The sequence below is a fragment of the Delphinus delphis genome, chromosome 17, assembly GCF_949987515.2.
Source record: "Delphinus delphis chromosome 17, mDelDel1.2, whole genome shotgun sequence".
Classification (NCBI taxonomy): Eukaryota; Metazoa; Chordata; class Mammalia; order Artiodactyla; family Delphinidae; genus Delphinus; species Delphinus delphis.
The window spans coordinates 42,633,136-42,648,641 of record NC_082699.1 but is presented as its reverse complement, the minus strand read 5'-3'; the positions used below and the strand labels follow the sequence as shown (position 1 = coordinate 42,648,641).

The 15,506-nt window shown below is 39.8% G+C and overlaps 1 protein-coding gene across 2 annotated transcripts in view; it reads left to right on the top strand.

Moving 5' to 3' along the window:
- Positions 1–15,506, top strand: part of NIPAL2 (NIPA like domain containing 2) — a 74,216-nt gene that overhangs the window by 56,243 nt on the left and 2,467 nt on the right. For both annotated transcript variants that reach the window (XM_059994965.2, XM_059994966.2), the window contains exons 6-9: positions 3,136–3,232; positions 8,505–8,640; positions 10,584–10,672; positions 14,559–14,622. In XM_059994965.2, the coding sequence (XP_059850948.1) occupies positions 3,136–3,232; positions 8,505–8,640; positions 10,584–10,672; positions 14,559–14,622 (386 nt within the window). The remainder of the gene's footprint in view (positions 1–3,135; positions 3,233–8,504; positions 8,641–10,583; positions 10,673–14,558; positions 14,623–15,506) is intronic.

The following is a 15,506-nucleotide window of genomic DNA, read 5'->3' as shown; positions in this document are numbered from 1 at the left end:
GTGGTGGAGGGGAGACCAAGCCGAGAGGGATGTTTCGGTTTCGATGGCAGCTTTCAGGAAAGCAAAGAGAGAGGAGTTGAATAGCTTTTGTAGCACGACTTGATTAAATTAAAGGTCTGGCAAATAAGTGCTATAAGGAAGAGTTAAAACGATTTGTTTAATTTGCCAGGAAAAGAAAAGACTAAGGGATGAGTTAATCTTCCGTATTAGATGAAAAGGTTTTTAAATGAGGAAGATATGGTCCTGCTGCTTTCCATGCCCACAGAGGATTAAAGGGAGAAACACACCAACAAGCAAACGCTTGAGTTAGAACAGAAGAGACATGTTTATTTAGGGCTCCATACGTAAAATGCAGCCCTGAAAGCAGTCAAGTCCCTAACTCTAGTCATTTTTAAGAAAAAAATTAATGCTGGTATTTTCACTTGTCCAATGTAAACATTCATACTTATGATTTCAGTCCAGAGATACTGTCTCTTTGGGGGGGGGAGGGAAAAAAAGCTATGCTTCAGGTTATCTTAAGGACTACAAAAAAGAAAAAAAAGCTAAAACAAAAATAAAATTGAGAACTCAAAATTATACTAATTTTCTTAAAGGCAGGAAAATTTTAGACATTCAGTCAATTAATACTTATTGAACACTCAATTTATTAGACATTAGGCTTGTTTTTTGGCAAGTGGTTCATAATAAATATGAGGTGTAATTTACTCATTAATTCGAAAAATACTTATTGAGTAACCAACTGTATTCCAGGCACTGGACGCAGAAAAGGTCCCTGTTCTCATAGAGCAGATGTGCTAGTGGGAAACAGACAAGAAACACATCACCACACGAACAGGTCATGATAAAGTACTCTACAGTAGCCGCCTGAAGTCGGGGTTGTGATAGGATGACTGGGTGGCTCTGTGAGATCAGAACGATCTGGGAAGATCTCTCCGGGGAGCTGAGTGACTAGGAGTCATTGTGCAAACAATAGCTCAGGGAAAGAGCATTCCAGGCAGAGCAAACTCTTAGTGCAAAGGCCCCAAAACTGAGCAATCTGAGGACCTCAAAGGACTCAGCGGTGTGGCAGGGGTTGGCGGGGAGGGGTAGGCCATTTGTGGCTGGTGCAGGTTGGACCGTCCAGGAGCCAGCCGTACAAGATGATGAGGTCCCAGAAGTTAACTGGGGCTTTGTAATCCAGGAGGGAGTGTGGCGCTTATTCTTAACGTGCTGGGACGTTTAAGCAAAGAATGACTAGATCTAATTTCTATTTTTACTACATGTATCATCCTGGATGAATCTCATAAACATAATGCACAGTGAAAAAAAAGTAAGCGAGTGAAAGCAAGTATAATTCCACTTGTATAAGGAACAAGTGTGCAAAAATAAACGGCGTCATTTGGGGATACATAGAAATGTGATAAGGTATAAAGAAAATGAATGGAAAACTCAAGGTAGCGGTTCCTGGGGAGGTTGCAGGAGGAGGGGAGTGCAATTGGGAACGAGAGACTTCACAGGGATTGATGGGCTCTGCTTCTCAGGTTGAGTAGAGGGCACAATGGTACTTGTCACATTACTGTAAATACCTGATATGTATATTCATATATACTCTCTATGAATGAAATAGTTCATTATCCAAATCGTATTTTTTTTTTTTTATTTGCGGTACGCGGGCCTCTCACTGTTGTGGCCTCTCTCGCTGCGGAGCACAGGCTCCGGACGCGCAGGCTCAGCGGCCATGGCTCACGGGCCCGGCCGCTCCGCGGCATGTGGGATCTTCCCGAACCGGGGCACGAACCCGTGTCCCCTGCATCGGCAGGCGGACTCTCAACCACTGCGCCACCAGGGAAGCCCCCAAATTGTATTTTTAAATGACTCCTCTTGCTGCTGAATGTCTGGATTGTAAAGAGGCAAGAGTCAAATCAGAGACAAAGTAGAAGCTGTTGCAGTAGTCAGAGAGGGTGGCGAGGAATGAGGGAAAAGGAGGAGTTTTCAGTTTGTGCAGCAGGGCATGTGGTGATGCCATCTCCTGACAGGGTGGAGGCCCAGGAGGAACAGGTAGGGAAGGTAGGCCACCAAGAATTAAGTGTTGGGGACTGCCCTGGTGGCGCAGTGGTTAAGAATCCGCCTGCCAATGCAGGGGACACAGGTTCAATCCCTGGTCCAGGAAGATCCCACATGCCACAGAGCAACTAAGCCCGTGGCCACAACTACTGAAGCCTGCACACCTAGAGCCTGTGCTCCACAACAAGAGAAGCCACCACAGTGAGAAGCCCGTGCACCGCAAGGAAGAGTAACCCCCACTCGCCAAAAGTAAAGAAAGCCCACGTGCAGCAATGAAGACCCAACGCAGCCAAAAAATAAATAAATAAAGAGTTAAGTGTTGGGACTTCCCTGGCAGTCCAGTGTTTAAGACTCTGTGCTTCCACTGCAGGGGACACAGGTTCGATCCCTGGTCGGGGAACTAATATCCTGCATGCTACACAATGCAGCCAAAAACAAAAAAGAGTTAAGTGTTGCCCATATTCATGTGTTATGGCTGTTAAACATGCATGTCAGACTTCTCTGGTGGCCCAGTGGTTAAGAATCTGCCTGCCAATGCAAGGGACACCGGTTTGAGCCCTGGTCCGGGAAGATCCCACATGCTGTGGAACAACTAAGCCTGTGGGCCACAACTACTAAGCCTGTGCTCTAGAGCCCGTGAGCCACAACTACTGAGCCCGCATGCCACAACTACTGAAGCCTGCATGCCTAGAGCCCATGCTCCGCAACAAGAGAAGACACCACAATGAGAAGCCCGTGCACCACAACTAGAGAAAGCCCATGTGCAGCAAAGACCCAACGCAGCCAAAAAGAAAAAAAAAGCATGTGAAAATGTCTGGTAGACAACTGGATAAATGAGACTGGAGTTGGGAGGTCAGGACTGGAGGTCTAGATTTGGGCATCATTGCCATGTAGGTGATGTTAGAACTCTAGGTCTGGATCACTAAGGCTCCTTATGCTGTTCTCATATATTTATAATTGTCCTTAGGAGCTCCAGTCATCCTCAACCCTCATCTGATAGTTGTTGCAAAATCAAAAAGAGAAGTGTGCCATTCTGAAGACTTCGGATAGAATAATTTACACTTTACTCTTTTTCATCTTTTTCATTTCTAGATTTTAGAAATACTCATTTTCTGCATTCTCCTATATTTCCATAAAAGGAAAGGAATGAAACACATTGTGATTCTGCTAACCCTCGTGGCACTTCTAGGTAAGGGTATTCTTTTGTTTTCTAATTATCTAATGTAGCCATGCTAAGTCATAAAAGAGTTTAAAGGAAAATATTTGAGCATTCTATTTTTTCTCATTGTTTCTGCTTTTCAATTCTGATCTATAGAAACTGAGTCTCAGTTACGCAAATTGTACTTTGCATGTCCATTGCTGCAATTGATATATGTTTAATTTTTAATATATTTAAGGATTTTTACTTCTTGATAATTTTATTTGCTCTCTGACAATTTGGGGATTTTTTTCTTAGTAAATAATTGAAGAATATTAAAAGAGAAACAAATGAATAAACCCAAATGAAACTTTTGTATCAGAAGTTATCTAGGCCTATCCTATTTACATTTAGAAAAAAAAAACTTTAAAACATGGCTAATATGAAACAAATGTAAGCAGTATGATTTTTCTTGAATACATTTCTTTCATTCATTATTTAACTACCCGTTTCCTTTTTCTCCAGAGGCACCTTATAAGATTTGAAAACTGATGCTTACATAAGCCCTCTCTCTATATTTTTTTTTTTTTTTTCTGTACGCGGGCCTCCCACTGTTGTGGCCTCTCCCGTTGCGGAGCACAGGCTCCGGACGCACAGGCTCAGCAGCCATGGCTCACGGGCCCAGACGCTCCGCGGCATGTGGGATCCTCCCAGACTGGAGCACGAACCCGTGTCCCCTGCATCGGCAGGCGGACTCTCAACCACTGCGCCACGAGGGAAGCCCAGCCCTCTATATCTTTTTAAATCTATTCTCCCTCCCCACTCCTCTGTATCTCTCTCTCTCATACATACACACACACACACACACACACACACACACACATATATATCAACACTAGGAGATCTCACTAATCATTTGGGAAATTCCCTTTTCAAAAATTTATTTATAATTCTTTCTTTGCCTAAGATGACCCATCCATCACATGTTGTTAACTCTAACTTTGTACATTGTATTCATACCTTTGAGGCAGCTGCAGCTCCCATGTTCATGAGGTGCTGGAGGTTTCATTTCTTCATTTCATCAACTCTCCTTTGAATTGGAAGAGTTGCATTTGTGATAGTTACTTATAGAAACAAATTTACTCTAGAACATGTTCAGGTATGTGGTTAATCAAAAGAACAGAAAAGAAACTTTATATTTTTTTCTTCCAAATTACCAGGTAGGGAGAACAAAAGCAAACTAAGAGAAAAGATGCACATTATGTAGGAAAATATTGAAAATAAAGGAAATTTTAAATAGGAAAGTAAGATAACAGAATTAAGACCATACATATCAGCTTTGATCATAAATGTAAATGGGGTAAGTTTACCAAGTGAAAAAGAAAGATTTCCAAATTGTACTTGAGAAAAATTCCCGTATTGATTTTGAAAAAGATTCTGAAATTGGATTCAGCCAGTTTCCTCTGGTTCAGCTCTGTAAGGGTTATTGAAACATCACCCTTTCTGACTGGCCTCTGCTGGTTGTGAAATATTTTGACTTCATACATCAATTTCATCTAAACAAGGTAACTCAGATTGAAAGTAAAAGAAAGCAGAAGGTCATTATATTACCATCTAAGTTAAAATCAGGGCAGAAGCAGTAAATGCAACAGAGGATCCTGGAGGCTCCCCTATTAGTATTTAGTTGCTAATCAGGGTAGGACTGGGGCTTGGAGGAGGCATCAGGGGACAGGGGCCCTCAGTAGACTGGGCAGCAGCTATTTCAGAAACTACATTAGCATAAGTATAAGAGGAGTAGGAGACTTCTCTTAGCTCATGGAAATAAGGAGACAGAAAAATCTGTAAAATTAGAGAAACTGAATGCTTAATTTTGATCTGGCAGCTCTAAGGTTGAACTCTAAATCCAGAAAGCAGAGGATACACCTTCTTTCAAGTGCCTGTGTAACATTTACAAAAGCTGATCTTATAATTGGCCACAAAGAAATTTTTGATAAATTCCAGGAAGTTGAAAGAGTACAGACCACATTTTCAGATCACAGTGAAATAAAAACAGAAAATAATAACAAAAATAGAACCACTAAAACCGTACCACCTGGGAATGTTAAACACTATGCTTAAACTGCAGCTGGGCCAAAGCAGAAACCACGATTTCATTACAGCATATATTTCTTAAATTATTATGAAAACACTTAATATTAAACCTATAGTTTATGACTAATGCTGTATTCAGAAGGAAATTCATTGCTTTAAATGTAAGTCAATTAAGTACTCAACTCAAGAAGTTAGGGGAAAAAAGCACAGAAATAAAGCTGAGGCAAGCAGAAAGGAACAATTAGTAAAGATAAAGGCAAAAATTAATGAAATAGAAGGCAGAAAAGCAATGGATCGATAAATAAACGCAAGAATCAGTTCTGAGGAAGAACTAGGAATAAACTGAGAAGGCTGACTTTTAAACATGGGTCAGCATAATTCATGTTGGGCAAAAATCGTACTGTTAAAATGATGAAAGTAATACGTGTCTACCGCTGAGAATTAAGAAAACAGAGAAAGACAAAAAGAAACTAAAATATTTTAATATAAAATATAAAAATTCATATAATTGAGCACTGCAGCATGATATTATGGGAGTGTGTCTGGTCCTCTGTAGAAGATAGTTTACCAATAGATTTCAGAAGAACAGTGGCTGTCAACACAGTAATTGCCCTTTCGGTGATTTTCCTACAGAAATTGGCAGAATGATATACAAAGATTTGTATTCAAGGATATTCATCACAGTTTCATTTTTAATACCAAAAAAATGGATACAATCAAAATATCTAAGAGTAAGGAGTTCCCAAAAGGCATTCCCATTCATACAAAGGCTTACTCTCCAGCCAATAAAAATCATACTTTAGAAGAATAATTACTGGCATAGAAAATACTTAATGGTGATGGAAAATTGGTTCCTAAGTAGTATATACTGTATGATTCACATGTTATAATATATTTGTGCTTAGCGATAGAAAAATAACTACAGAGAGTCTCAAATGTTAAAAATGATTTGGGGGACTTCCCTGGTGGCGCAGTGCTTGAGAGTCCGCCTGCCGATGCAGGGAACGCGCGTTCGTGCCCCGGTCCGGGAGGATCCCACATGCCGCGGAGCGGCTAGGCCCGTGAGCCATGGCCGCTGAGCCTGCGCGTCCGGAACCTGTGCTCCACAGCGGGAGGGGCCACAGCGGTGAGAGGCCGCGTACCGCAGGAAAAAAAAAAAAAAAAGATTTGGGGATGAGTGTTGAGATTACAGGTGATTTTTATTTTTCTTTCCAGACTTTTCTGCATTTTCCATATTTTTGTAAATGGGCATGTATACATTTTATAGTTTAAAAAATGAGTTTAAAGTTTATTCATAATCCCATTGTCTAGAGATAGCCACTGATAGTATCTTGATGTAGTTTCTTCTAGCCATTTTTTCTGTGCATATGTTAAGTACTTTCTACTTTTATATCTACAACATTAGAATGATACTGCATTACAATTTGGTATTCCCACCCATCCTCATTAACCACCCCCGCCCTCAAAAAAACTTGGAAGTACTCAACACCAGCTTAGAAATACAATAAACAGTGATTAATCAGGTGGTGATTGTGCGTGCTTTGAAAATATAGTGATTAACTCTAGCGACTGATAGTTGGTTTAGCTGTTTAATAAAGAATTCTAGGTTTGTTTTTGTTTTGTATTTAAGTAAATTTAACATCAGATGGTGGTTGAATTAGGTGGGCTTTGCAACCCTGAGGTTCTGAGGCGAAGGGAACAATGTGTTCAACTCTTACTCCGTGAATGATCTCTTTTGGAAACCTGGCTGTTCAGACCACAAGCCCATCACCACATCGTGCTCTAATTTCAAGCCAAGTGTTTAGGAGGAAATCAAGGTCCCTCAAGAGCTAACCTTATAAACTTAAACCATCAAGTGACATACATGTCTATAGATATTTTACATTTCTAGATTAGCTAAAATATGACTATTTTCATAATCTATACAAAATATGTAAAATGACCAAGTCAAAAAACATTTAAGGTGAAGAAGGGCCCAGCTGTAAGGGCCTCTTTGTTCAGATTGGGAGTTTGTTTTTAGAATTTATCACCTGGTCTCCTCTGTTAATTATGACTTTTAACAGAAAGAAAATGTCTAATTTGGAAGTGTGCCCTGGTAACCTTCAAGTCAAAGAATATTTTTATTTTTTAGAAAACTAGGCTTTTCCTAGTTGGCCATCACCTGCTATTTTAAACTATATATATATATATATATATATATATATATATATATATATATATATATATATATATATATATCTCCTTTTCAAAAGCTAAAAGGAATAAAGCTCAGATATATTATGACCAAGTAGATCAAAGATAGTATTTCTTCTTCACACTGCCTTTGACTTACAGATATTTGATTTCATGTAAAAATTATTTTTTAACTTTCTGTGGGTTTCAGCTAAATTATGGAATTATATGCAACAGTAGTTTCAAGAGACCTAAGACAGAAAGAAAACACTCTCTTCATCCTACAGAAACACTGTGTTTCCAGAAAATTCTTCCTTGCTTTGATTCTAACATAACCTTATCAAATCACTTTTCCCTCATTGCTGTTTGAAACATATGAGAAACTTGTTCTCATAGTGATAAGTTCCTCTTTTAGCATAGAAAATAAACAGACATTGCTTATGTAAATCTTAGATTCAGGGTTGACTCTGAGAAATGAACACTCAGCTCTGTCCTGCTTACTATTGACGTCCTTGTCAAAAAATATTTTTAATGAAAACGTCTAGGCGTTTACTAACAAAAGGACTCGTATGTAGACTTAGTACAACTCTTAGTAAACTCATGGAGTGAGTTGCTTTTCACTTTCCAGTTTTCTCATCTATTCGGCTTTAAATTTTTTCAGTATAGTTTAATAGTTATTTTCCCATTAATGTCACATGGGCAATCTGCGTTTTCTTATCTCCTCCCTTCATTGTTTTCTTCCTTTCCCGTCTACCAGTAATTATAACCTCCACAGCATCCTTTCAACAGTGAGGGCTGGAAAATAAGCATCTTGCTCCAAAGATAAGCACTCAGTCACACAGCAGATCTTTAGCTGATTTAAGCAAATGGAAAGGCCACAGCTTGAGCAACAGGACTACTGCTTGGCTGGCATCACAACCTACCCTACACCTCTCAGGGCAGTCTTCATTCTTAAAGCATAATAGGGGTATTTACTACTCTACCATGTAAAGTTAAGATACTTATTTGTAATTCTATCTCAGATATGTATTTTATTTGTGTTTTGTGTTTTCTTTTTCAGCCTCATTGACTGTTATTTCAGTAAAAGCCGTCTCAGGCATGATCGCTTTTTCTGTGACGGATAAAATGCAACTAACTTATCCCATCTTCTATATCATGTTTATCATCATGATAGCATCTTGTGTTTTCCAAGTCAAGTAAGTTAGCTCTTACATACTCACTGCCCTTTCAACATTCCCGTGCTTCTCTGAGCATTCATCTTTATTGGCCTCAGATGATAATTAAAATTAGATGCAACCGATTTCTAAGGGTGAGGGGTCTATGCTTATCCTCAGCCAATATCCCTGGCTTTATCCTTCACATCCAATAATAAGTTTTTACGAAGCATTGCCTTCATGTTTTGTGAGTTCTAAAGTGTGGCCATAATCCAGCTAAGTGCACTTTGATACTTTCCTGATGCTCTTCTGCTTGTAATTAATATCCATCGCACACAGGTTGTCATTAGCAATAAATCAAAGGGGCAGGTCCACATCCAGGATTTCATTCTAAATATAGGAAATACATGAACCCTTCACCTTCATTTCTTAGCTCATACTCATTAATTGCCCAGAGATGGACAAAACCAGACGTTTGGCCGGGAGGGAAATCCTTTCCCCAAAACTTTGCATCTTCAGCCAGAATTTTCCTTGCACCCACGGGATTGCAGAATGATTGTTTTCCATTTCTCTTGGGGCCTCACAGCGGTGATATGGAACATTTTTAATTTCTGCTCTTCTCTCCCCCCACCTCCATCTGCTCCAATCTCTTCCCCTCCATTTCACATCATGATTTTGCCTTTGCTGCTAGGTTCTCCTGAGTCCACCAGAAAGTTTTCTGTTTACCCCAAAATGCTATGCAGGAGCGCCAGCCCAGCGCCAGCCAGGAAGTCAAAGCCCAAATTTTGGAGGAGAATGGTTCCTTCCTTAGGTGCTAGAAGTCAAGTCTAATTGTTACGGGTTGAATACGGACCCTGTTACAAGGAGTGTGTTACCGGAGAAATCCAATGTTCTGTCACTGTTTCATTTGTCATAAACAAACTGTTTCTTTTGTTTGTTTATAAGACCAAGTGTGTATCTAACACTCGAATCATGAAACTGCTTTGTTTCATCTCTCTTCTGAATTAATCGGTACAGTTACAATAGCTTTCAGAATTTACTGACTAGCATGATTATCTTTAAACTCTGCTTCACGAATTTAAAAGCCAGATACAACTGAAGGTAAACTACATTCCTATCACCGTTGTTTCAGTCCCTGCACCTCTCACCCTAGAACTGTGTGACCGCACTAGAACTGTAGAACCATGGTTCTCAGCCCTGGCTTCCCATTACAATTCATTACCTGAGGAGGTTGGTTTGTACATATATGTATACATGCACATATATACTTACATGCCTGTGTGCATGCATGTGTGTGTACATGCATGTACACACACACATAGAGGAACACTTGGGCTCTACTCACAAATTTTTTTTTTTTCAATTGCTCTAGAATAGGACCTAAACACTAGTGCTTTTCAAAGTGCCCAGGTGATGTCACTGCAATGCACTGCTTCAGAAAAGGTCTAGTCCCTGACAGGGCTGCACGGTGCAGTTGTGGGAACCTGAACCATGTTGGCGGCCAAAGTGGGAAGCTGAGCTCCCACATGTGCTCTGCAGCTGGAGGGCTGAGCATTGTTTTTGAAACATTAAACATTCCTTTACTTCTCCATCTTCTTTCTTGGCACGTGGCATGTCAAGGGATAGCTATACCATTCCCCGATATGATATTTAACAGGTTCTAAAGTCTATCCTAATGAATCAGCCCCAGTGTGATACTGGTCCAGCAGCTTGAATCGCTTCCAACTCAAACTTCTGTGGCCTCCAAATATGATTAATTGCTTTTCATTGTTACTGTTGTTGGTTTAAACAGACCGTAAAACCTGACATCTGATCTCATACATCAGATGCATATAAGCTATGACTGCTGATTGGAAATGCCCTTTTACTGCACTTCCTTCCCCTTTGTAGTTGTAGCTAAAGAACATGCATTTCTCGATGTTATTGTTAACTTATTGTTGAGCGTCTCTTAAAGACAGAGCTTCAGTAAGTGCCTTCTGCTCTAGGCTCCTGAATCAAGCCACAAAACTCTACAATACGGCGACGGTGGTGCCCATTAACCATACTTTCTTTACCATCAGTGCCATTATTGCAGGTGAGTTTTGGCTTTCTATGCTTAAGTGATTCTATCCCCATAACAAGCATAAATGAAGTCTCCCTCAGAGTAATGAGAAAATCAAGGAATATTTTGGTTATAAGGAATGTATAGCCCACATCCTCCTAGCTACCGCCCAGTGTCTGAACTTCCTCCATAACATCCTCTAGGAGAGGTTCTTCTACTTTGTGTGAATGTTCCCCAGTGCTCTCTGTGCCCCGAGACAGTTCAGTCCTGGTTTGAATCACTCTAATAATCTGGAGAGCTCTAATTATTAGATAGTATTCCCCTGTATTGGAACTGAAATAAGCCTCCCTGTGAATTCCAGATGCTCATCTTAGTTCTGCTTTCTGGAGTCTTCTCCTTGCCAGCCCTTCTGATAATCAAAGCGCAGGTCCTCCTGTGTCCTGTCTCTGGACCAAACATCCCCAGTTCGATGAACTCTTCCCTCCCTGGTGCTCACCACTTGCATCAGAGAGAGGGATCCAAACGAGAATCCAGTGTTCCAGGGAAGGCCAGACAGATGAGAACAGAAACTACTACTTTTACTGTTCTGGCCTCTATTTTTCTACTATTGTAGTTCTTTTCTTTCTATGGACAATTTTTTAAATAGGTCAGACAGAGTAGTGTTAAAAAAGTATAAATTTGAAACTTGGTCCAAACAAAAATACAGTCGATTCAGGTATATCATTTGTAAGTTTGGTACTGGTATACCTTAGTTCATTGGCTTATTAGATGTATTTACTACCTTGTCATACTGGGACTTCATTTCCCAATGCAAAGTTTATGTATTTGGGAGGTAATTAGGTATTATCTGTTGCCTAATGGACACATCTTTTTTATTTCATGGCAAACAGGGTGACTGCCAGGGGGCAATTTTTAAATGTAATTAATGCATTTTCTGTTTCCCAAAATTGAAACATACTTTTAAAGAGAAAGATTATATCCGAAAACATCTAATTTTTTTTTAGCATTTTATGCTTGTTGACAAAAGAAAGTAACAAAAGATTGTACACTTGTGTGCCCTAGAAATATTGAAAAAGGAAAAGAGCAAGGCCAAAAACATTTATAGGCGTGACGCACAGCATAATAATTAAGATGACTGTGCTAAAGATGTGTAAGACATGTAGTTCCCCTGAAAAGAAGGTTTTATAGGAGGCCCAACAGGGCTGGATCTGAATACTTAGCAAAGCAAGTAACTGATGAGTCAGGGAAGCTGGAACTTTCTGGGAGTGATCATAGTTCACCTGATGTCACTGAAGTGTGGAATGGAGGTGAAGCTTCTTGACTTACTTCTCCTCTTTGCCCCCATCAAAAAGTATAGCTTTTACGAAAAGCTTAAAACGAAATGAGATACCATATATTGCCTGCTAAATTAGTAAAGCTTTCGTTTTGCTCTTTTTATCTCAATAATCAATGCTGACGAGGCTGAAGTGTTGCGGGCACGTTCGTGGAGTCGGGTACCATGGTACCTCCCGCCTAGAACTGAGTGTCAGAGTTTTTATCAAGAGCCTTAAAAATGTTTCCACTCTTTGATCCTACAGCTCCAAAACAAAAAAATAACCCAATTAAAAAATGGACAAAGGACTTGATTAAGACATTTCTTCAAAGAAGATGTACTTGTGCTTGGCCAACAAGCACATGAAAAGATGTTCAACATCACGAATCATTAGGGAAATGCAAACCAAAACCACTTCACACCCATTAGGATGACTACTAGCAAATAAATAAATAAAATAACAAATGTTGGCAAGTATATGAAGAAATTGGAACCCTTGTGCACTGTTAGTGGGAATGTAAAATGGTGTAGCCACTATGGCAGTTCCTCAAAAAATTAAGCGTAGAATTACCATATGATCCAGCAATTCTACTTCTGGGTATATGTCCGAAAGAATTGAAAGCAGGGACTCAAACAGATATTTGTACACCTAGGTTCATAGCAGCATTATTCACAGTAGCCAAATGACAGAAGCAACATAAATTGACAGATGAATGGGTAAAGAATATGTGATGTATGCATACAATGGAATGTTATTCAACCATCAAAAAGGAAAGAATTTTTGATACATGCTACAACATGGATGAACCTTGAGGACATTATGCTAAGTGAAACAAGCCAGTCACAAAAGGACAAACACTGTATGATTCCACTTATATGAGGTATCCAGAGTAGTCAAACTTACAGGAATGGAAAGTAGAGTGGTGATTGCCAGGGGCTGGGGGGAGGCAGAAATGGGGAAGTTGTTTAATGGGTATAGAGTTTCAGTTTCACAAGAAGTTCTGAAGATTGGTGGCACAACAATATGAATATAGTTGGCCCTCTATATCACCAGTTCTGCATCTGTGGATATAACCAACAGTGGATAGAAAATATCCCCTCCCCCCCCAAAATTCCAGAAAATTCCAAAAAGCAAAAATTTAATATGCCGCATGATAGCAACTATTTGCATAGCATTTACACTGTATTAGGTATTATAAGTAATCTAGAGATGATTTAAAGTATTTGTGGAGGATGTGTGTAGGTTATATGCAAATATTATGCCATTTTATATAACGGACTTGAGCATCCTCAGATTCTGGTATCCGCGGAGGGGTCCTACAGCCAAATCCTGTGGGTACCGAGTGACGACTGTATACTTAACACAACTGCACTGGAAACTTTAAAATGTTTAGGATGGTAAATGTTACGTTATGTGTATTTTACTACACTTTTTTTAGTTTTTGCTCTGTTTGAACAGAAATTCCTCTTAAAGCGACAACCACAAAAAATCCTAAAATACTGGGAAAAAAATACGTAGAGAAGCTTAGTGACACTTTACAAAAGCAAAACGTTTGAAACAATTTAAAATGTCCTTCAAGAAACGAATATTATGGGGAACCAGCTCAGAATAACAAGAAAACATTAAAATGATCACAAGGAAATGTGTAATAACATGGAAAAGTGCTTCAGAAGTGTTGATTCATTCAACAAATATTCATCAGAATGGGACATGGCTTATTCCCGTAGGAAGTTTATCCTCTAGGTGAGGAGATAGACTTCAGACTGAGAAAGCCTCTGTCTTGTTCCCTGTGGTATCTGCAGCACCTAAGCAGTGGCTGGCGCTTAGGACTCTCAATAAATACTTGTCCACAGGGTAACAAGGCCAACACCACACACACACAAAATTTGATTCCAAGTAATATATAATTTAAAGATAACTTATTTAGTAAAAAGTCTACGAAGGCTTTGGGACCATAGGCCAAGAGGAAATCATTGAGACTAACAAGGAGAGAAGAAAAGCTCATCAGAGTAAAGGACACATCCACATTTCCCTTCACCCAGAAGGAAAGACCAGATGAAGGAGATGGGAGAGGGGTTGGCAGTGAGAAACGGAGCTGGGGTAGCACATCTGCAACCTCCAGTGCCTGAATGAGCGTGTGCCAGACCCAGAAACCTCAGGGTGTTGCCAAGACTGACAGCATGGGGAGCAGCTGGCCTGAAGTGCGAGCGCTGTGTCAAAGGCCCAGAGTCCACCCAGATGCACAGGTCAGCCTTGCTGACCCCAGGCTTAAAACTGTAGGTGGAAAATATCACTCGAGTTTTGTTTTCTTGCACATGCCAGTGGGACAAATCTTGGACTGGATAAGAAATTTCTGTTGGCAAAAGTTACATTAATGGTGCTGACTTTTTAATAATGATACTTACGTTATATAAAGTCTACAAATCTGTGTTCTTTTGGAATCACTGAAAATGTTAGTATGGCATGCAAATACTTTTAAACTACAGGGTGTGCATTTTAAGGGTAACTATACTTAGAAAAAATATTATATTAATTTGAAAAACAATATGTAGCTATTGTAAACATTCTTACCCTGAAATTAATGTTATCTTCTATTTCTACGGTAGGTATCATATTTTATAAGGAATTCCTTGGTGCAACTTTTCTCACTATATTTATATATCTTTTTGGGTGAGTAAATGTCTCAGAAGTAAGGTATGTGAAATCCTATTACTTTTATGTGAGATTTTTGGCATTGTACCTGAGGCATAGAAAATTGGAAAATTATATAAGAAACATCAGTTCCCCGAGTTCCTAAAAGAAACATATTTTTCAACTTAACACCCTACCCAGGGCTCAGGGTCTTTGTGATTTAAGTATCTCTCTGAGGGTTCTGAAACATTGGGGATTTTCTGTTCCAGCACAAAGTCAAGGTAAATCCACTGGCCCTTGTAGCTACTCCACATTTTTATACTCTATCAGACCTACCCCACCCTTGGGAACCCCTAGGTTAGATCTCAATCAGGGAACCACAGATGCCTCTAGGATCACCTAGAACAAAAGGCCGAGACTGGGGCAGATCCCTACCTTTGGACCTAATAACATCAGATTGATGCCATCCCTCTCCTGTGTCTGGGTGCCCAGCGTTAACCCTGCCTAGAGATTTGGAGGACAGTCACTGCTGGCATTGTGGCAAACAGAGAGCAGAACGTTGACAGAATAGCGCCAATGTATCAATTCTTCCATTGGTGCCAGCTGGCACCCTATGAATGCTTAGTTGCTTCTTGATGTGGTATCCTGCATGACCATTGTTATGCAAACTTGAGCCCAGACTCTTTTCAGTGTAGAAAATCATCTATCTTGAGAATTCAATCTCATAAGATTTTTGGGCGAGGCTAAACTTCTGGGATCTGGAAACCATGACTATTCTTATGGCCAAGGACAACAAAATATCTTAGAAAATTAAAGAATAAATTATTTTTTGCTCGTGTTGCATGCCAGTAATGAGTCTGGGCATGCATGGATAGAAAATGAGACCTAGTGTCTACCCAAAGGGTTTAGAGCCTAAATTAGCC